This window comes from Zophobas morio, unplaced genomic scaffold, assembly GCF_036711695.1.
Source record: "Zophobas morio isolate AGI-343-1 ecotype UQ-CSIRO unplaced genomic scaffold, CSIRO_AGI_Zmor_V1 ptg000058l, whole genome shotgun sequence".
NCBI lineage: Eukaryota > Metazoa > Arthropoda > Insecta > Coleoptera > Tenebrionidae > Zophobas > Zophobas morio.
The window spans coordinates 4,653,223-4,676,486 of record NW_026972163.1 but is presented as its reverse complement, the minus strand read 5'-3'; the positions used below and the strand labels follow the sequence as shown (position 1 = coordinate 4,676,486).

The window sequence follows — 23,264 nt, the reverse complement described above, 5'->3', positions numbered from 1 at the left end:
ACAGTAGAGAGCTAATATAGAGCTAATGTAGTGGAAAGAAATAAAAAGAAAAGAAAATGTTGGATCATACTGTATAATAACGAGAAACGTGTAGCCCATACGTGTGTCAGCATAAATGGGGTATGTTTCCCCAAGTGACTTATGTGTACAGCACACGTGTACCATATAATATGTATTTTATTCAATGCGTGTAATAAAACTCAGAATCGATATACTATTTTTGTAAGAAATTAACGGTTTAACGTTCAAAATTTAAATTTGAATTGAGAATCACTGATACAGCAAAGGTCATGTACAGTTACAATGAAGAAAGCAAACAAAAAATTTGGTCGAAAGTTGTTTGGACAAAACTTCCTTTGCAACTAAAGTGAAGTGAAACATATCCAGCATTTTTGAAAAACTATAAAATTTCATGTTACGAATTTTATTTTTTGTTATGAGAACCCCTATAAGTTGAAATAAACATATGTATGTAATGTACGGAAATGTAAGGAAGCGTGCTACGCTATGTCTTAAATGAGTTTTTACTTTACAAAATTTTGTGATGTCATAAAATTTTTGGCCGAATAAACAGATATATTTTGATTAACAATTTGCCATGCTTACACTAACTTTAAACCGTCTGCAAGATTTCAAAGCATTCGGTTTTCCAGTTCCTGATTTATTCATTAAAATAAATTGACTCATTCATTACTTTTTTGAATCAGCCTGTATAAGCAAATCTAAAAAATATGAATGGAATGATAAATCATAAGGATACATTTTTTGGTGGGGATAAACAGATATACATATTTTGATTAAAAATTTACCATGCTTAATAACTTTAAAACATCTACAAGATTCCAAAGCATTCGGTTTTTAAGATTCAAAATTAAATTGCAAAATATATATATATATTTTTTGAGGTGATGTCATCACATTTATTGTAGAGACGATTAGACAAAGTTTGGTCGGTCCAGCAGTTTTGGAGATTCTCTCTCTAACAAAAACCGTCACGGACGGTGGACAGATTTTTTCGTACTCTAGGGGTCATAACCCATCGAGAAAATATGAAAGCAACCAGTGGCCCGATGGGCTCGATTACAATGCTTTCTTAGCTTACGCTCGCGAAGTAAAAATCAAAATTGTGAAAAAAATGTAACTAACAGACTGACTGATTGATCAACGTAGAGCCTAAACTACTGAAGCTAAAATCATGAAATTTGGTAGGTTCTTTTTGTATTATAAGCACCCACTAAGAAAGGATCTTTGGAAGTCCGCCCCTAAGGAGAAAATAGGGGATGAAAGTTAAATATGTTAAATAAAATAAAACATGTGTTCTTCTCAAATATTCAGTAGAATTTTGGAAAAGCAACTTCAAAATAGTCTTTAATGATCAAGCAATTTAATCAGATCCAATAATTATTATCAGAAGAGGAATCTTTCAAGGCGGTTCCCTAGTCCGCTACGGTTCTGTTTGGCAGTAAATCCTATTTCCGACAATATTAGAATTAACACCAAAACAGAAAATAGATTAAGTCACTTGCTATATATGGATGATGACTTAATTTACTTTCTATTTTTATATCAAAAAATATTATGCAAGTACCAAAAATCATTGGACAAATATAATTAATCTAACAGAACAGTTTTCCGATGATATTGGTATAGTGTATTTCAGAACTTCGTTCGCCTAAGCCATAAACTGTCGCAAACATTGACAGATTCCAGAGTGCAAACGATTCGTTTGGTTTTATTAATTGTAAATAATAAAGAAATAGATTACCTTTAAAAAATGTTATTGTAGATGTAAATGCAGTGCTTCGAAACATTTACAACCATGCTGAAAGTGCACTATGGTTTTCTTGCTTCAACTCGTTTGCCCTGTACTAAAAGACAAGGACACCGTTGGATTCAACGCTTACCTGGGAAAAGAAGGGGATGGTTTGTCCTTTCATAAAATAAGCGCGGTAAAAACCTACTTACTAGGTGATAATTGTTGATTTATAATCGCCCCGATTTATGGCTTAGGTGAACGGAGTTCTGAAATAGACTATATGAGCTTCGGTGTTGAGAAATATAAGACTCAAGCAATCAGAAAAACTGATTTGGAAAATTTAAACATGTCAACAAGAAAATCATTCACACAATGTAGAAGACATCATCCGAACTCATCAACTGAGAGATTTTCATTACCAAGACAGAACGGAGGAAGGGGATTCTAGAACTTAGAAAATTTATACAAGAGACAAGTTTCAAAATTGAAGAAATATTTCTTGAGACGCGCAGAAAGAAACGAACTATTTCGCGCAAACTTATTATTAGACAACATAATAAGTGGGCTGAAACAAAAACAACTGCATGGAAAATTCTTCAAAGAGCTAAACGAAGCTCACATCAAAAAGAAAATGTCATTGATTTGGCTCAAAAAATCAAGTTTATAAAACGCTTGTTGTCGACTTTGTAAAGTAAAACACGAAACGATTCAGCACATAACTTCATTACTTTGAAGCATCCTGGCACAAAATGATAACAAAGCTAGACACGACAATGCACTCAGAAACATTCACAAAAACTTAGCAACAAATCTAAACTTACTTCAAAATACTACACCCTATTGCACTTAAACTTCATCTCCATTCCTTGAAAACTCGGAATACAAGCTATATTGGGATCGCACAATACTTACACACAGAAACATTACAGCTAACGGACCACAGATATCAGCAATGAAGCCATTCTCATTGACATTGCTGTTCCTAACACACATAACATAGTACAAACATACCACACCAAAATTTCAAAATATCTACAACTTTCAATAGAAATGAAGGCAGTGCTAAATCTTGAAAAAATTTCAATTCTACCTTTAGTCATCTCTAATGTAAATGTAGTAGCAACTACCAAATATATAGTTCAGTTGAGAATTTGAAATATTTATACTTAAATGATTGTCAAAATGCAAAAAGCTGTTTTGTTAAGAACATGCAATTTTTTTCGTAAGTTTCTCGAACAGTATGATCATGTCACTTAGAACAGGTGAACACCAGTAGATCAGGGTAGTGTAGGTTACTTTTCAAGTGATGCGCCGATAAATGATCGGTAGTTACAGTAATGAGGATGGGGAGAGATTAGAGCAGACGAATTTGTATGCTGCGATTCTAGGATCTCAAAAGTTTTTTATTAATCTAATCAATGCATATCATTACTTGGTGATGATAGAAGTCTTACCTGAATGCCGGTCATTTCCAGGTCAGTTGTGGGTCCTAATAATAATAATAAGTCGCTGTAGTGCTAATTACTGGGATCTTAATTAGAACTTTGGAATTAAATGCCTTCAAAAACGAGATTAAAGCTTTCTGATTTAGGAAAAGTTACTACTCCTTAATAGAAATTTTAAATGATGTATCTGTTATATAGCGTGATCAATAAATCTTGTTTGAGTTGGCAATAAAATGAGCCAATTCTGAGAGAATTTTCTTGCGCTGCTATTGCCAACCTGATTCAAATGCTTAGCGCTGTCAGTTTATAGCGTTCAAGAGAGTTTAGTTCATTCCAATAATAATATTAATCAATAATAAATTTTGACCGCAATTTAATGTCACTGTTAACCAAGTCCGTTTTGAAGGAAGTACGGTGAATTAAGAATGGTTGCTTTAAAAAGTTAGTTTTTGCGTAAAAAGTTATTTATTGTGTTTTACGTTAAATTAAAATTAAAAAAATGAAAGCATTAGTAACAAATTTACGACAATAATAAAATGTATTACTAAAAATCTACTAATAAATATTGTAATTATAATATACTCGTATTGTGAAAGTATGGAATTTAGCTTGAAATCAAAATTAAATTAATTAAAAGGCAAATTTTGTTGGAACTTGACATTTCAATACATTTTAAATACAAATAAATGTGGAAAAAGAAACATTTATTGACTAATTATAACAAACTCACTGCAATATTCCATAGAAAAAAAGGTTATGTTTAACATCAAAATGAACATCAGCAACGCAGAAAACAACAGCACCTACAGCGTAATTTAGAATTCTTGTTCAGTATTTTCATTCTCATCTTCTAACCATTCTCGTAACGACGTTTCCTAAAAAAGATGTTTATATGATTACTTAGCATAATTTTTAGACTTGTGATACAAACGCAGAACAGAACTTTTTTTGTAGTTGATAACAGGTGAATAGGTGTTCAACCGAATTGTCCAATGTGTTGCGAAACATTAAAGTGGTACTTATTTTAAATCTGGCCAAGATGGATCACTTCATTCAGTCGTTAATGGTATGATCGAAGAGCAGTGAAGGAAGTTTGGAGGGCTGAATACGACAAAAATATACCTTCGTATGACTTTCTCATGTCGTACCTTTCTAAAGAAATGACCAGAAGAAATATTGTATGAAATGATCGCATAATAACGACAGCCTCAGTTAAAAAATGCAGTAAGAAACCCATATACAGGGTGATCCAGTTTAAATGACCAACTTTCTTATTTTCATCCTTACATACATTATCCGCTTACTTCTTGATTAAAAATTTAATTTTCAACGAATCCAAGTTTGCTTTTGTTTTTAGATACGTCAGTGTCACATTCTTTTTGTTCACAAGCTTCAGTTCTGTTTATGAAAAAACATCTCAGGCGTTCTAACATTTCGGGGCCAATGGACTGACGTACTTGTCCAATTCGTTCTTGCAACTCAACCACATTTTCAAATGACGTTGCGGGTACTCTTTATTTACGTATCCTAATAAAAAATAGTCTAGTGGTGTTTGATCGGGAGTACGCAGTTAATACACTTCTACTCTACAGGCCACTTTGCTCTCAAACACCATTCAACTGGTTTAAAAATTTTGTGAGTAGGATGTTTTGGTAGGTTAATATCGTTTATGAAGGAATACCTCAAACTGACAATGACACAGCAACGCAGTCAATCTTAGGTTCATGATACTATTGAAATTAGAAAGAGGCCAGTCGGACATTTAAGCTGAATCAACTTGTATATAAAACATGAATGATGAAGGTGAATTTTCAAATTTAATCACATTCTATTTAACTGGTGAGAAAAACGATGGTGTATACATAATATCAATTATTTAAGCATTGTACCTGAAATTCCATAGCGATACTATAATACAACCTGTTATTAAGTGATTAAAAGAAGTAATATCCAGTTTTAAATTTTCAAAAATCTTTCCTTCATCAGCCGAAGGCTTGAAGTCAACTATTAAAACACGACTTAAAAATAAAAAAATGTTTGGAATCAAGTGACCTATTTATTAAAAAAACTGCTGCAAGTCAATTTTGACGTATGAAGTAGTGTCGTAATATGCACATAAACAGATTTTTTAAATTTGTACTCCCGTTTTTTTTGCAAACACGCTCTGGTCCTTCTTATTGTGACATCCTTACTGACTGAAACGTTTTTATATTGTTTCGTAGTTTTCCAGAATCACCTTGAATTCTGTTCTAGAGATAATTTACATCCGTAACTTCTGTCTTATAAACTATTGATTCAACATGTCCCCAAAAATAAAAATCTAAAAGATTAGGATCTGGACTAGGGGCCATTTTTTCCAATCCATCGGTTAGGAAATTCATGATTCATGGGCTACAATATCGCGTTGAGCATGGGGTGGAGCCCCATTTTGTATAAACCACATATTCTATCTAAGTTGCAGAGGGATTTTATCAAAAAGGATTTAGGAAAAACTTACGCTGAGGGTGAATTAGTCTAGTTATGCGGGATTATTATGAGCCCAATAGTCAACATTTATTAAGTTTATTATACTGACCATTAGCAAAATTGAACCCTTCGAGGAAGATCTTTCAGTAATAATGCTGGAACGCGAGAATAATGATAAAGATATAAACATTCCTTCCTTAAAGCATTATAGATAGTAAGTGTTGATGTTCCAATTTCACTACTAATGTGGCGAACACTAAAAGTTGGATCTACAGTAACTATTTCCAAAATTTGTTTATTACTTTTTGCAGCTCCCGCGTTATCCGAATTATTGGATTCCAGATTTCCAAACTCCCACAATCGTCGTCTGGACATACAGTCTTACCACTTACTTTCAATGATTAGTTACCGTTCACTAGACTGTCCAGTGAACTTTACGTATTAGCCATAGCATTCAGTAAATAACACTTACTCCGTGGTGACATACCCGGTAAGTGATCAAAAATGCAATGGTCGTACACAAATATACAGTTCCTTTGTTTGTAAATGAGGTACAGTTGTAATTTGTACTCCTTATACAGACTGTTACGTACATGAAGGACAACTCATAACAGGTAACCCGGATGACTAGAAGAAGTAATATTCTTTCGGTACTTTTCTTCCAAAACCCTTCCATTAAGACCTGGAGGATTCTTAAGATAGACAACAAAGCCCATTGATTTAAAAACATGTAACAACTTACTTTTCATAAAATTTCCTTTATTCAAGATTAATCTACTTATGTTTTTATTATGCTTAGGTGAAACCATAGTAACAAATTTTGGAAGCTCAAAACAGGGTTCCTTAATGTGTGATGAATTTCTTTCAATTGGATAAAAAACTATAGAATTTTCCCGGTCGTACACAAAATAGTGTAACCATCACGAACGTTAAGGGGTTTACTGGTCTCTAACAAATTGATCGCTTCGCTATATATCTCCAAACTTTTGTCTTCCACCAGTAAAGCTCCCCTACCGTTCTTAAAAGCAATGGGAATTGAATCTCAAAAGTAAAAATATGCCAAGCAACAATAAACTGTGACATAATTTATTATAGAACATTTTTTTTAGTTTTGGAACAGTACATACAATGGGTTCTGTTTAAGCTCTACATTTAAGGTTCCTCTCCACAAAGAGATTGACATCATTCTGTATTCTTTATTCAAGTGAGACCATTCTATTGTGTTTTGAATTACCGTTAGAGAAATTGTGAAGTTAATTAATAAATACTCCCTTTAGAAAAACATACTTTCCCAAACTAAGTGTAGTTATTCTGAGAATACGTCAAACTGTTAGTTATTGATTTTTTAAATATGGCACATCCAAATAAGTTAAAAAAATACCACTTTAATATTTTAGTAGCTATTTTTCTTGCCATAATTTCTTTAAAAATAGGAATTCATAATTAATTTTACAATCACAACTATTAGAATTTTTGCAACCACACGTTAATCATGCTTTTTCAAAATGACGTTTGTGTTGGAGTTTTATGGAAATAAAATTGCATTCGTTTGAAATTTAACTAACTTTTGTTTAAGAACGACGCATGTGCAACTTTGAGTTTCGTAAAGAGTACCAAATGTGACTTACCAATTGTGTTAAATTTTCATTTTTTGAAAGTTCACTACCGCTGGGAGATTTGAAGGAAAGTATTTCATTGAATTTTACTTTCTTGGAAATATTTTCTCTGTTAGGTGATTTCAAACCAGATTTCAATGGTAGTTCATTTTCTTGAAACTTCCTACACAAAAGCAGTTTATTGTTATATTCTTCCAATAAGTCTGATTTATGCCGAACAGCTGACTTTATAGAACAATTTCCGTCTTCTAAATGTTTAATACATTGCTCAAGTTCAGTAGTTTCTTGAAGCAAATTTTCTACTTTTTCTTCCAGAAATTTAGAATTTTCAAGTAAATATTGTTTCCTTTCTTCCATTTCTGGAAAAGATGTGTTATATTCCGACTGCAATATCTCGAACTTTAATCTAGTTTTTTCCAATTCGTTATTCACGTTTTCTTGTTCTTTAGCAATGTTCTTTTCCAAAGAATCTAGTATTGTGACTGAAATTTCATATTGCTTTTTAGATTTCTCAATTTTAGTTTGTTCTACATCATTCTGCATTTGCTGTTTCAATTTATTTAAGTTACTGTTATGAATTGAATTTTGAAGGTCTAAATTTTTGTGAATCAATACTACTTTTTCATCACATTTGTCATTATAAGTGTTGTGGAGTTTAGTTAAATCCTAGAAAGATAGATACAGTTTAAAAAACAGACAAAGTTATGTACTTACATTTATAAGGAAACTGTTGTCTGTATTATTGGTTGATAATTGTGTTGTAACTTCATTTAATTGTGTACTAACACAATCATATTCTAACTGCAATTTTTTTAAAGATTCCGAAAATTCATCTTGAATAGTTTTATGAGAATTTGCCAGAATCGCCAATGTTTTTTGTTTTTCTGCAATCTGGTTCTCTGTAAACAATAAATTTTCCTTGGCATTATCTGAGTCCAGTGTAGCATCAAGTAATTTCTGTTCCATAGCCGCTTTCTGTTCGTTCAGTTCAGTGAACCTAAAATAAAAGATATTTGTAATATAACCTTAACAAAAAATAAACTATAAATAAACTTGGCTGTTTGGTCATCCTTTTTTGGAAAAAAATTCGACAGCAGGTTTTTTTTCTCCACTAATTCGTTCTCGAGGAGGGTATTTTGATTCGTAATAACAGCTACTTTATTGCTTAATTGCTGCTTTTTCTTTAAATTATTTTCAATTTGTTCCTCAAGCGATGTAACTTCTCTGTTTAAAACACCTTCTTGCTGAATTAAACTTTGTAGACGTTCCTGTTTTTGAACAAGTTCGTTTTTTAAAACATTACGTTGATAATCTGAGACTTTTGTATCTTTAAGACATTCTTGTTCATTTTTTAACTTTGTTATAAACGACTTTTTCAAGTGTCGTAAGTTTTCTTGTTGTTGTAAACCTCTTTCTAAAATGTCATTTACGCGAAGTTCACGGTATCTCGTGTTATTTTTTTCTATTTTTTCTTTCAGTAAGTCAATCATTTCATTCATTTTCAGCAATACGGTCTCCAACTGGTTTAGTCGGTTTTCATCAGATTTTACCTGTTCATCGAGATCGTCATTTTTATTTTGCAAATTGTTAGTTCTATTTTTTAAAGTGGATACTTGTTGTTGAGCTTCATACCTTAAATCACTCAAAGCTTTAGAATTTATTTCTTCAGATATTTTTGTTAAAATCAGTTGTTTAATATCAGTTTTGATTAACTCTTTAGTGTCTATGTTATTTAACTTATACAAAGGTTGCTGTGTTTCTTCCGGTTCTTCTATAATTTGATCGTGTTTATCTGGATTTTCTAAAAGAGCTTCAGTTTCTTGATTCGTGTGAACTTCTTCTATTTGTAAAGATAATTGAGTATCAGAATTTAATACAGGCACTTCATCTTCTTGATATAACAATGGTACTTGATGTGCTGGATTGAGAAATGACATTTGATTGTCCTGTATTAAAAATGATGATTGATCATCGGGGTTTACTAGTGACTGTTCTTCAGGTTCCATTTCTATAGTTAAAGGGAAAAATATAAATGGAAGTTGTTTAAAACATATACCTAGAAACATTTAGTTATTAAATTACTGCTGATTAACATAAACGTTTTGTGGTTCCCCTAAACAATACTAAATAAAATACATATCATCGTTTTAATGTTCTTTTCAGTTATTTGCACTATTTGCAATTCAACCGAAAGTTTTTATATTTTCTCGATGTTTCTTGACCCCTACAGTACGAAAAAAGTAATCTCTCGTTTCCGTCTGTTTGTTTGTTTGTCTGTCTGGTGCCTGTTATATCCATTTTTATTAGATACGCAATCTCCGAAACTGCTGGACCGATTGTTGTCAAATTTTGTATGTACAGTTGCCGCCAAAAAATTTCAGACGTCAATGTCATTCAGTCGTCAGATAGTCTAAAGCAACCTTTAGATGTTTCTAACCAAAATATTTGACTATCATTTTTAACTTTTACATTTGACACTTACATGAAGATAGATGTAGCCATGGCCGTGCTGTAGCGTAAGCTCAGTGAGTCAGAATTAGTGGACATTCATTGTGGTAATTTTAAAAGAAGTAGAATTTGTTGGCTTCTGTTACAGCTGTCATGTTGACATGCACATCAAATTTGAATTTTGAAAGTTTGACATTCCAGCTGTCCGAAATAATGACAATAAAGCATTATTACTTAAAATTTTTGACATGACAGAAAAGTGATGTTTGAAATTTTTTGTCGGAAACTGTATATTAGAAATATCATGTAGATAGTTAAACGCTAACCAAAATTTTTCTAATCATCCCCAACAACAATCTGATGATTTCAAAGAATTAATTCTATGTTTATTTGATTTAACTTTATACAACAATATACTCCTATTCATGTGGTATACGAATCCGCTTTGACCGTTCAAATTTTCGCAAAAACATAATGCACTATAATAACAGTTTACCATTAGCGTAATATATCCCGGTAGTGGTGTAGTGGATATGAGTTAGGAACGCAGACCGGATGTCCCGCGTTCGATGTCAATCTTGGCATTTCGTTTTTTTTCTTTTCTCGTCTACGACTCGTGCCGATTTCCACATTAAAAAGAACTCAAAATTCAAGTCAAAATTTCCGGAAATTACCACTTACTAGATTATATACGATAACAATTACCAATTTAGAGTTCTTGGACCTGTTGCCTTCAACTTTTTGTCCGATATAACTCTACCGACTTTTTTCTCACAAACTGAAAGTACAGCTTGTCTAGCGTAAGAAAAAGCACTAGATGGATACATAGCGGTTCAAAACTGTGTCCGAGTTGGAATAATATGGAAAGATAGATAGCTAAAATATTATTTACAATTTTCCTAAGACCGCAAAGTGCGGAATCAGTCTACGTACATTACAACATACTCTCCAGAAAAATTTCAGTTGGACACGACAAAAATCATCTTTGGCTTTAATTAACGAGTATTTAGTGTTTAGTAAATGGCGAAAAACCAAAAATAATAGAAACATCCTTGAAGAAATTATTATTATTAATGTAAAAAGCGGAAGCAGTGATGAATACATCTTGAGTAGTGATTATGAAGCATGCTTAGACAATTTTTCATTGTTTATTTATTATTATTTTAACCTAAATTATTGTATGAACATTAGACTTTTTCGTAAATAGTTTTGTTCAAATGCACAAATGCGGATTTATTATAATAAATCCGCAATTTTCTTAAAACTCATTTTATTTTAATCTCCTTTAATGACGACTGAGAACATATCGGGATAAAAATTATAATATAATTCTCCCACGCAAACCGCTCCGCAGGTGTACTCATAATGCGTTGCTCCGACAGGGGATAATATTCTATGTTAAGCCAATGGAATATAAATTCAGCTAAGAGAATCTAAGGGAATCAGGATTCAGGGTTTACCTGCGCACTAGGGCTTCTTCTTACGTTGGAGCGCTGTAAAGTGCACCAAAAGATAAATGCAAACGCCGTCAATTATTTTATGGCATTTACGACTTTAGACCGCAACCTGCCATAAAACCATTACGCATTAGGAATGCATTTACTAGAGAACAAGTCCTGGAAAGGTACAAGGGTGGCGACTAATTTTGATTGCCAGCCTTACACAGGGTACAGCTTCGAAAGCGACTGGAGATTTTACAACGGCAATACTCATAATTGGGGTCATTTGCATTTGTCTTTTGTTGGACTTTACATGTTATTCTCGTTTTTGGTACTTTTAAATGAGGCCAATCTATTTTCACTTGTTCAGTTACAGCTAAAAAAAGTTAGTATTACAATTGACCACTTTGAGAATAGTTTAATTTCCTTAAATTTGTGTGGCGCGTTAATACAAAAACGTAGATTTTCAGTTTGTGGCTGTTTGTGATCTGTCCTGTAAGAAATTTGTTGAAGGAATAATTTAAATCAATAAATAAAAATCAAATCATGGTAAAACGTCAACCAAAATTTGCCTACTTATGTATTCTAAAAAAATCGATGAGGTCATTTCAATGTTTTGTTCAGTAAATCTCATTTGAAATACCGCTGGTTTAATATTCCACCTGTCATTTTTATGCAGTCTTCGCCTTACGATTTTACTATTTATCCCAAAAAGCACAGATCGGGACTGACATTTTGACAAAATATTAAGACTACCTTAAATACTACCGAATATTAGCTAAAATTTATTTACATCCTTGTACGAATATGTGTAAAAATAAATTATGTATGAACTAATTTATTTTTTCTACTCACTATATAGAAAATGTGATTTTCATCCCTAATTTAAGGGCACAAAGTGTCACTCCCGCCGGGAGGTAAAGTACATTTTTGTCCTTAATGACGTTTATAAATTTTCAAAAAAAAAAGTACGCGAGTACCACATTCTCTGATACCCTGTTCACATTTCTTTCATGACACCATTGCATAAACAACTAATATTCTTGAAGGTATTTTTCTTTTGACTTAGGTGGCAACAAATTTAGCGTTGCATCACTTGCTACTTCTAAAACGTCTGGAGGGGTACAATTATTTTCTGAACCACTACTCTCATCCAAATCCTTCATTTTTTCCAAAATTAATGCGTTTTAAGGAACACAAAACTACAATTCACGAGACGCTTTGTACAAATACGATTAATTTGAAAATTGTCATAGAAACTATGAAGATGACTTATTAGTTTACTGCGCGGTAATAGTTTTTTCGTTTTTTCATTTAAACTTTTATAAAATTGATTTTAAACATTCATTCGTAGAAAAAATTATATATATTACTTGAGCAAAGTGCCATTTCTTTCAATGGATTCAGGTTAAGGCCCGATGCGTAGCGGCTTCCTTGATAAATAAATAACTATTTAATCAATGCTATGATTAAGGTTTTAAATATTTCGATGCTGCTGCAGGTTATAATGTTATAATTTGTTCCTAACAAAGGTAGTGATTTTTGAGTTACCTACTTGATTTGGTTGGGAAGAAATACCCTAATAATAAGTTAAGGTGAATTCAAAAACGAGCGTTAAAACCACGGTGGTATAAGTAAGGTGTTTCAACTCCATTCATAAATTTTCATAAAACGGGCGCTTAAAAACTGGTATCGTAGTAGGTTGTGGGAGCTTAAGATGACCGCCACCATGTGGTAGTTACTTGTACTATTTGCGCTATCGACTGACGTTTGACATGACATTTGACGTATATTTCCCCTCATCTTTCAAAAAGATGTCACAAAACCTAACCTATAAAGCTGACATTTATGACAACTTGCATTCAAGGACATATTTACGCAAATTTCATTCATTATTGTGGACAGTTTCATCATAGTATCCAGTAGACGGCGCTAGGAACTTTAAGCTCCCGTGGCCTTCTGGGATCTCTTCGAAAAAAGACCATTTTAAACTCGGAGTTCGCAGACCTGTTATATATGGCCGTGGTTAAAACGATACTTTTATAAGATAACCTACTTTTTTACATCTGAAATTTTATTCTGGTTTTAATTAAATTATCATAGAATATACTTAGTCGGAAGACTATAGACATAATACAAATAATATTAACAACGAACTGTAGACATGCAGTTAATATTATTCATTATAATATTTATACAGAGGTTCAATATATTTAAAATTACTTTCGAAAGAATCAACCTGTATCCCCAAATTTTTAAGTGATTTGATTTACATTTTGGTATTTTGAATAAATTTAAGGTTTCCAATTAAAATTAAATAGTTTACATGCAAATAAAACTGTAGTAATAGCGGCCAGGGAACATAATATTCGCTATATCTTCAACTTCACAGAAAAATTTTATCTTGATGAAATCCAATCCACAGCATAGATAACAATCAGTAGGGACAGCTCGTGTCGGCGCCTTTGTTCTTTCTGACCCGAATTTTAAGCCGTCATGGATGGTCGTTGCCTAAACTATTCCTAGATGTCGCCACCCAATTTAAAAAGTATCACTTCATTTAAAATTTCAAAAAAATATTACAAAAAAAAATACATATTTGTCGACTCGCATAAAGTGCAGGTAATTGGTATGGGTCGACGCAGGTAAGAATAATTAAGGTGATGTTATCGGTTTAGTTTTCAGTGAATTTACAGTAGATTTTGTTTCACAAATACTAGACAACTAGTTGGAATCTGAACCCAATTTTTTTTTTACAATATCTTTGATATGCTATTAGTGTCCGGAACTTATAAAATTGGAGAAAAAATGACCTGTTTTGCTCTAATAAAATCGCAAATATGCTCAAAATCACGCTAATATTAGGTCCGATTGTGCCGACTATAGTTATAAAATTCACATTAAAGTAAGTCATGGACATTCTTTGAAGTGTTTACTATGATATTTCAAAAAGAAAAAAAAATGCCCGATTTGTAAAACTTCATAATTTTGATTTAAAACTGATCATGTTTGAAGCTGTATTTTATTCGTTCCATTTGCTGTCTCTTACTGCGGTCTCTCTCGGATCGGGGCATAACACCCACCGAACGTTCTTGGACCGATGGGATAATTTATTACTTCCGACATCTTTTCGGTGACAAATTTAATCTTTGCATAAATTTACTTCAGTGTAGTTAGTGAACTCGTTGTGACCATTGAAATATATAAAGAGTAAATTTTGAAATGGGACGAAAGTCGAAGATTCCATTTTCAAAGCCACGAAAAAGTCCAAAAAACTTTTATCAGAATTATTATGTCAAAAACCTACTAAAACGACAGACAAAAAATGCAGTTTAATCATCATTTGATTAGTTTTACTAGTATTATGCTTTTATTTCCTAATTTCTGTACATATAAATATTATTGTTTTTTAGACCCGCCGCTGTTTTTATACACTTACATAAAGTGTAAGTCAATGTTACTAATAGAAATTGTACAATCTACGTACAACAATGAGTAGACCCTTCCAGGTAGAAGGGTCGTAAGCTCCACCCCCATCATTTTGTCAGTCGGTCTAAGTACCTAAAACGACCATTACGATTACACATTCCGACATCACAAGTTCAAGTTCGTACTGTAAGCGTAAGAGAAGTAAAGTGTTATTTGTTAACAAGGCGTTTTTAATTCAATCTATCAACATTCGACTTTAACGAGTCAAAACATGGTCCTTCGAGCCGGATTGCAGCGGTTATAACTCTTGCAAAATCGGTGCCGTAATCAGAAGCAGAATCAAGAATCGACGACGTCTTCATTATCAGGTTAGTGGCTCTCATTCTTATCCTATTCAATCCCGTTCCACTAATCTCGAATTTGGGCGTGCCTTGGTTCGCGTTGTGCGGTACCTAAGTATTTATTCTAATTCAAATTACGCCTTATATAACAATACGCGTCATTTCTCTTATATTCTAATTCTATTCATCTGTGTGCTTGCTTCCGACAGAAAATATCAGTGACGCGCAGTGAAATAATCATATGGCCTGTCATTAGTGATGTGCAGTGATGATTCGCTTAGTGCATATAAGTGAAAGTTATTGCTATTGTTTACGATATATATGTATTAAGTCTTGATGCCCTTTGTATATATGTTACACATTTATTCCTACTGTATATTTTATTAAGTCTTTGATGCCTTTGTGTTTATGCATCATGTAATTCCCAAATGTTTTGTCATTGTTATACTAGTATTAAGGCATATATACCTTAAGGGGGCAGTATGTACAATCTACGTACAACAATGAGTAGACCCTTCCAGGTAGAAGGGTCGTAAGCTCCACCCCCATCATTTTGTCAGTCGGTCTAAGTACCTAAAACGACCATTACGAACCCACATTCCGACCACACGAGTTCAAATTCGTACTGTAAGAGTAAGAGAAGTAAAGTGTTATTTGTTAACAAGGTGTTTCAATTCAATCTATCAACATTCGACTTTAACGAGTCAAAACAGAAATTTTATTATTGTTACTTTATATAATCACCAACCCTATTGTTTCTCGGCTTTTTGTCAAAGATCAAAGTGTATTACCTGAAAGAATTTTATTTTGTTGAATAAAAGATTACCATAAACCTTATAATTAGCCGGATAACCATTCAGTATACACAGGTAGTTTCTATACCTCTTTAGTTTGAACTTAGCCGATACCAACCAGCTAGGGAACCAGTTATAATTGAAATATGTAAACCAAATAATTGAAGTACTTAGTTTTAAGTAAAACAATTGGGTATATTTATAAATACGCATAAATAAAAACGAAACAAGTTATTGGTCTGTAGTTTATTTTATAATTTGCATTACATCATGACATATAGGTACGTACTGATGCAGAAATTGGTGATTTTCTCGTTGCATTTTAGTATAGGGACACACTCAGTAGAACCATTTGGACACTTAAAATTGATTTTGTTTTACTTGCCACAAATTTTTTTAAGTGTTGCGAAAGTGATTATTTTGTGACCGAAAAATAACTGCATTTATAATAATTTTTGGGCTGAGTGCGTTTTTTGTTGTAAATCAATCAGTTTTCCAATTAAATTATAATTGCTTGGACTTACTATTTGTTGTCTTAATTTTTCGAAGTTCATTTTTGTACACATTCACATTTTTATTTCTTATTAATTTCTTGTGGTCATTTTTATAAATGCGTATATGAAAATTGAACTGTTGACGAACGAAAATCGAACAATAATACACGAAAAGCGGGTGCCGAACTGTTACCAGAGTTTATGGGTGTCATAAATTACACCCCAGCTTTCCTGAGTTCAACCAGCTTACCACTACTTCTCGTCTTTATTTTTCTACACGCAAACTTCTTGTGAAGACAATAACACGGCAAAATTAAAAATCCGACAGTTTTCTTTTAGCAAACATCCCCTTAAAGGAATTCATGAAACCGGAAGTCCATAGGGATTAAGCGAAAAAAGATATTTGACAAAATGTACGGCTTGGGTCATTTTTACCCACGCGCGACTGCTTATGGGTTAAGCAACGTCTCAAAATAAAACTCAAGATTGTGTAGGTCAAAAAAAAAATATATATATACATGATGAATAAAAAAATTGTTTATTGAGTGAAGGTCTGCTTATATAATTTTTTGTTACGTGTAGTTTGTTTCTTATTACTTTTATATTAAATTTTACCACAACAACGGAATCATATATAATAAATTTTTTATATTTATTTCATAACCACCGTTGTTGTTCGTTTGCGACGACTTTTTAAACAAAAAGTGTGTTATGTTTACTATCTTTTCCAAGAATTCCAAACACGAGGGAGAGAATAAGGCAGGCGCACAACAAGGATCCTGCATGAAAATTCATCGGACGAAGATTTTACCTTTTATTGTGAAAATTACATTTTTATACTATTTGTACAATTCTACTGGAAAAGCAGTCTTAAACAAGCAAAACCGGCAAAAATATTGTAACAAAACTGCCAAATTTCAAATATTTTAGACGTCAGTTGGGCGCCCTCATTCGGTCATAAAGCGAACGACCACCAACGAAAACGGGTCACGAAAAACGGCGAGCCGTCCCTACTGATTGTTATCTATGCTGTGTCCAATCGTTAATATAGGCAACTTCTATTACACACGTGTTATGTGAACGTCAGTCTTCTATTGTATGTACAACCACAGTATAGATATCAATCAGTAGAGACAGCTCGCCGTTTTTCGTGACCCGTTTTCGTGGGTGGTCGTTCGCATTATGACCGAATGAGAGCGCCCAACTGACGTCTAAAATAAAGTCCCTAGATAACCAAAGTACCGCAATTGAATGTTTCAATGTGTTAGAGAGAGAACGTGTATTTCGGACACAATATGGCGACCGACAAACGTCAATGTTAATTGTCAAACGCTCTTTAACGCATCACCTGTTTTGCAAAGTTGTTTGTGTTTTTTGTAAAGTTGTTTGTGTTTTTTTGTGGTGTTTTATGACTCTTATTTTAAAATGCCAAGTTGTGATCGTTTGTGTGGAAATAAAAGCCGATTGTTTCGTCTTCCAACAGGTAGGTTACAACTGAGTTTTCAATTTAGTTTTCTCAACTAATTTAAATTGTTGCAGGTGTTAGTAATAGGGCTAGAAGAGGACAATTTAATAGGCCGGGACGATTTGAACGACAACTCCAGAATTTGCGAAGTAATTTGTTTAAAGCTTGCATATGTAATTGCACAATGTTAAATACTATTTACTTTTAGTTACATTTTTCTGAACAACAATTCGAAGCAAAGCGAGCAGATGGAAGGAAACTATTGCGGCCGAAATTTTGTTAATAAACTGGTGTTGCAAGGTTTCTCATCTATATTTTTTACTCACCCCTTGTGTTTATCAATGGCATTTAAGTGCATTGAACAAATAACGCTTAAACATAAATAAATGCTTATTTGAAAAAAATCTACATTTACGTTTTGTACGGAAGTATCGAGTCCGTTAATTTTTATTTATTTATTTTGAATTTGGCGAGGACACAATATGGCGCCCAATTGCGCTACTTTATCTATCTAGTGGCTTTAGTCTAAAATATTTGAAATTTGGCAGTTTTGTTACAATATTTTTGCCGGTTTTGCTTGTTTAAGACTGCTTTTCCGGTAGAATTGTACAAATAGTATAAAAATGTAATTTTCACAATAAAAGGTAAAATCTTTGTCCGATGAATTTTCATACAGGATCCCTGTTGTGCGCCTTATTCTCTCCATCGTGTTTGGAATTCCACGAAATTTAGAAGGCTTCTGAATGAAAGAACAAGTAATTAACAGATCTATTGTTGCGAAGAATCTATGAACCTGTATTTTTTCGCGGTTTAGTAACGAAGGAACGATACAGACAAGAATTTTTGCAACCATTCATACATCAGCTGTATGTCGAAATTTCAGTATTTAAGTTATTTTCAACAAGATGGAGCAATAGAACACAGGAGGTTTAACTATGGTTTATTTGGAACAGTTTTGTGACAAACAAAAACATAAGTGAAGAAATATTGCCGGTCATTTCCAAAAGAGGAAAAAAACCGCGAGTGTTTAGAAAAAAATCCGGACAAATGGCAGACAGACGGACAGACAGACAGACGAAAACTAGAGACCTATTTCTTCGTACTGTAGGAGGCATGAAACGTCGATAAAACGTAAAAGTAGAGAATCGGTCGACGGACTCGATTACAATACTTCCTTCGCTTACGTTCGGGAAGTAAAACTGGCGACCATTTTCAACGTTCTTTTGTAGAACTGTATCTTAAAACAGTTTTATTGAAAATAAAGGTTTGTTGTCAACCTAAATGAAGAGTATGTTACATATCTTAAGTGAATGTAGTATTTTGTACAAATAAAATTGTCAGTATTTAATTTGAAATTCTACAGTTTATGCAAGCAGTGAAATGTTTAGCAACAACAAATAAGATGGTTATGCAGTTCAAAAATGGCGGAGCAAAATAGTGCCCACTTGATTGCAAGAACCACTTATAAAAGTCCGGTATGAGAAAATATAGTAATTATTTATTAGTACCGAGTGACTATAAATTTAAAAAAATTATGATGCCACACCTACATAGAAAAACCACTGTTAACAGAGGCGCAAAAAAAAAGACTTGCTTGAGCTAAATTGAAACTAAACTGGACAATGGAAGATTGGAAAAAAGTAATTTTCAGTGACGAATTGAAGTCCTATGTTTGTGTCTGTGATTTTCGGAAATGCGTAATAAGGACTAAAGATGAAGCATTCCAGGAAGGCGGTTTAAAACGTACAGTAAAATTTGCACAAGGGATTATGATTTGGGAGTGCATGTCGGCGAAAGGATTGGGATATTTAAAATGTATTCAAGGAACCATAAACGCCCAGAAATACTAAGAAAATTTAAATAACTCGTTATTGCCTAGTACTGAAAAATTACATTCTGATGGTCACACAGCATCCTGCTGGAAAATAAAATCCAGCAGGATGGTGCGTCATGCCAAAACGCCAAAAGGACTAAAATTGTTTAATATCTCAATAATATTTTAAAATTCAACTCTTAGTTGTTAGAGCTCGTACACAATATGAAGAGAAAGGTAGGTACCGAAAATGCATACAGCTATCGCTAGCCATACCCTATGTTATATTAGTCTATATTTCCCACATTTTTCAGTTTTGTAAATCAGTCCTTGGATATTTAAACTCCAAATCTATACTTATATAATAAAACTGAAGCTCTTGTTTATTTGAACACGCTAATCTCAGAAACTACTGGTTCAAATTCAAGAAATCTTTTTGTGTTGGATAGTCCATGTATCATATCTACATATAGGCTATATAAAATCACGCTACGATCATTAGGAGCGAAGTAGCAATGAAAAATTCGGAAAAACGGGAAAATTATTCCTCCTTTGACAGCTTCCGTTGCTTACGCTGCTTAAACGGTTAAAGTTACGTAAAAATCATGTATAACGAAATTGTTCCCCTCTAAAAGTTCTAAAGAAAAGTCCGCGACAGCATATGTCTATCTTTTAAGGTCGAGTCAGTATAACCTTTTTTATGGTAATGAAATTTGTTCTAAAATAATAATGCATTATGTATAAAATTCTCGCGTCACAATGTTTGTAACCGAACTTCTCCGAAATGTGTAGACCGATTTGTATGAAATTTTGTATGTCTATTCGGTAGGTCTGACAATAGGTTGTAAACTATTTTTTAAACCCCTAAGTGATAAGGGTGGCCCACCCTAAAAAATTTTTGTCTATTTTTTTGACACATTTTTTTATTTTTATTTTTCTAAGATTTGGCATCAAAAAATACACATAACCCTAAATTTTCACCTTTCTACCACCAACCCCCATTTATTAATCATCTATAAAATAAAAATCAATTGCTGTTCCTATTAGTCTCGCTAAGACTCAAAAACGGCTTGAGCGATTTGAAGAAATTTTTATATTACGGGGATTGTTTATAAATTAAAAAAATAGGGGAAACTTAAAAGAACAGCTAAAAAATCAAAAAATCCTAAAAATTTTGTATGGGAATCGCCACTTCAAATTAATTTCAATGGTTGTCGTCTAACTGACGTGTCATACAAAACTAATTCTATCGTGCGATTGTAAAAAGTATATTGCATTTCAAATCGTTCTTCGTTTTTTCGTAAAAAAACGGATATGGAAGTTGATCAGCGTTGTGCTCATAATCAACATAATAGTCAAACATTGAAGCGAGACATTGGGTGGTATGAATAAAACTGAGTAGATACTTATATTCGAAGTACGAAGTACCTACTTCATTATTACTCTTATATACTTGAACATCTACTCTATGTACTGAGTACCTACTGGGAAACATTGTATCTCCCCGGCCACAAACTGAACATCTACGCGTTTTGTGAGCATTTAATCTAGAAATGAGCATCGGCGTGGCAAATAACTGAGCTGTCTGTAAAGTAGCTTAGAAAACCAGTAGGATCGTTGTAAGAGTGAATTTTAACTAAACATGGTGACTTTCATAAATGTGGAACGTCGTCAAAAGGTGCATTCAGTTTGAAAAACACATTAGGAGCAGGAATATCGAAAACTTTTCATGTAATTAACTTTTATTTATGCATAAATTGTGCAGTGCGTTTTTTCTAACACTGGCCATAGAGATTCCCATCTCAAAGTGTCTACCCCATACTAACTTATATTTTGGTGACTCGATTTTTGCCTTGATGGTTGAACACTGTCATTGTTGTCCTTTTTTGTTGTATCGAGATGCTACTTGAGCATCAACTGTTACTTACTGAAGTATTAGTATCATCTAGAAAAACTAGAAATATTTTGATTTGATATTCGAGTAGATACTTCGTATTTCGAGTATGAGCATCTACTGAGTTTTATTTATATCAACCATTGTCAAAAAATTGATCGAACGTTGTTTCGACAGAACTTCCTTCGCACCAAAAGTATAATGAAACATATTCAGCATTTTCGAGTTGAGTCTTTTCTTCACACAATTTTGTGATGACCTAATCAACATTTACTATCAACACGTAGGTATACCACCTTGGATTGGTGCAGTGTAATACTAAAAATAACTGTATTGTATTCCCAAAATTATCTGCGAAAATCGAGTGAGCCATTCCATCAATTTTTTGGGGGGAATAAATAAATATTCTTAACAATTTACCATGCCTACAATAACTTTAAAACGTCTGCAAGATCTCAAAGTATTCATTTTTGCAACTCTTGAGTTATTCACTAAAATAAATTGATTGATCCATATATTTTTTTGAGTCACTGTAAAAGCAAATCTAAAAAATATGAATGCAGTGATAAATTACGAAAATATACTGATGATATTTTCCACATTTTAGATAGGATTTATTCGGCAAAATCTTGAGATGACGTCTTCAAGTTTTTGGGCTTGATAAACAGATATATTTTGATTTAAAACCTACAATGTCAAACAGTAACTTCAAAACGTCTGCAATATTTCAAAATTCAGTTTTGCAATTCTTGATTCAATCAATAAAATAAATTGACTCAGTGATTAATTTTTTTGAGACACCCCCTATAAGCAAAAGTAAAAAATATGAATGGAATGATAAATCACAAGTATAGTCTCATCCTATTTTGGACATTTTAGATAGGATTCATTTGGCAAAAGTTTGGGCTGACGCCATCAATTTTTTGGAGGGGATAAGTAAATATATTTTGAATAAAAATTTATTATGCTTATCATATGTTTAAAACATCTGCAAGATTTCAAAGCATTCGATTTTGCAGATTCAAAATTAAATTGTAGGTGAAACGGAGTTCACGGGGTCAGCTAGTAACAAAAATAAGAGTAACTGTTTGATTTTGTAATCAGCTTTAGTTAATTCGTACGATTGGTTATAAGTACGCATTCATTATCTTACCAACTATTTGTTCACTGTAATTAATATATCCTTGTGTTAGTTATTTTATTTTGTAGGAATGTTAAGCTACTAAAATAGCTATAAGCTTTTGACTTATACTTAATTCTACGGACACGACGACCGTACCTTACTCCCAAATATGATTCTTTTTATAAAGATGATTTTTATACATATTAGGTACATATTCACCTGCGCATTCATCCGAGTATGTCCGTTATTACATAGACAAAACTGGGCTTTGTAAATGTTTAAAACTCTAAATCGGTATGATACGATCTCAGGATGTAAAGTGGTCGTAACACTTAAAACTAAAAACTAACCTGGAAGAATTTTTCTTTACCAACTGGTTGCTTCGATTTGATCTTATATGTGGGATGTTTATATTATATTATTATTAATTATTAACAGACCCAGCTTCACTTTTTAATGTTATTCCAAATCTTTTTCCAACAAATCCACGGTCTTGTATTAGGTTAGGATCACAAACACTGCACGCTTGATCTATGATTCTGCGAATGAAAATTCAACACCCCGCCGATTCATTTCAACGAAATAGCACATTTGATTAATTCATGTCGCATTTTTAAACAGCTGTCACTTTTTTTCGTCATTAACAACGCGACCGGTAACCGGTAACTAAGGTTTCCAGACCTTTCAGAAAAAATACCGCGGAATTTGATCTTTGAATTCTATGCAGGAACATAAAATTTA

The 23,264-nt window shown here is 32.8% G+C and overlaps 2 protein-coding genes across 2 annotated transcripts; one reads left to right on the top strand and one right to left on the bottom strand.

The window, feature by feature from the left end:
• Positions 1-3,936: 3,936 nt before the first annotated feature.
• LOC135143233 (interaptin-like) lies at positions 3,937-23,020 on the bottom strand. The gene is made up of 5 exons (XM_064075112.1): positions 22,874-23,020; positions 8,337-9,291; positions 7,998-8,280; positions 7,296-7,949; positions 3,937-4,076 (listed from the first exon to the last, which is right to left on the bottom strand). The coding sequence occupies exons 2-5, from the start codon at positions 9,287-9,289 to the stop codon at positions 4,017-4,019; spliced, it is 1,950 nt and encodes a 649-aa protein (XP_063931182.1). The 5' UTR covers positions 9,290-9,291; positions 22,874-23,020; the 3' UTR covers positions 3,937-4,016.
• On the top strand, positions 17,462-17,986 carry LOC135143181 (uncharacterized). Its single transcript, XM_064075057.1, has 3 exons — positions 17,462-17,711; positions 17,768-17,842; positions 17,902-17,986. Exons 1-3 carry the CDS (start codon positions 17,544-17,546, stop codon positions 17,974-17,976), a joined length of 318 nt encoding a protein of 105 aa, XP_063931127.1. The 5' UTR covers positions 17,462-17,543; the 3' UTR covers positions 17,977-17,986.
• Positions 23,021-23,264: the final 244 nt, after the last annotated feature.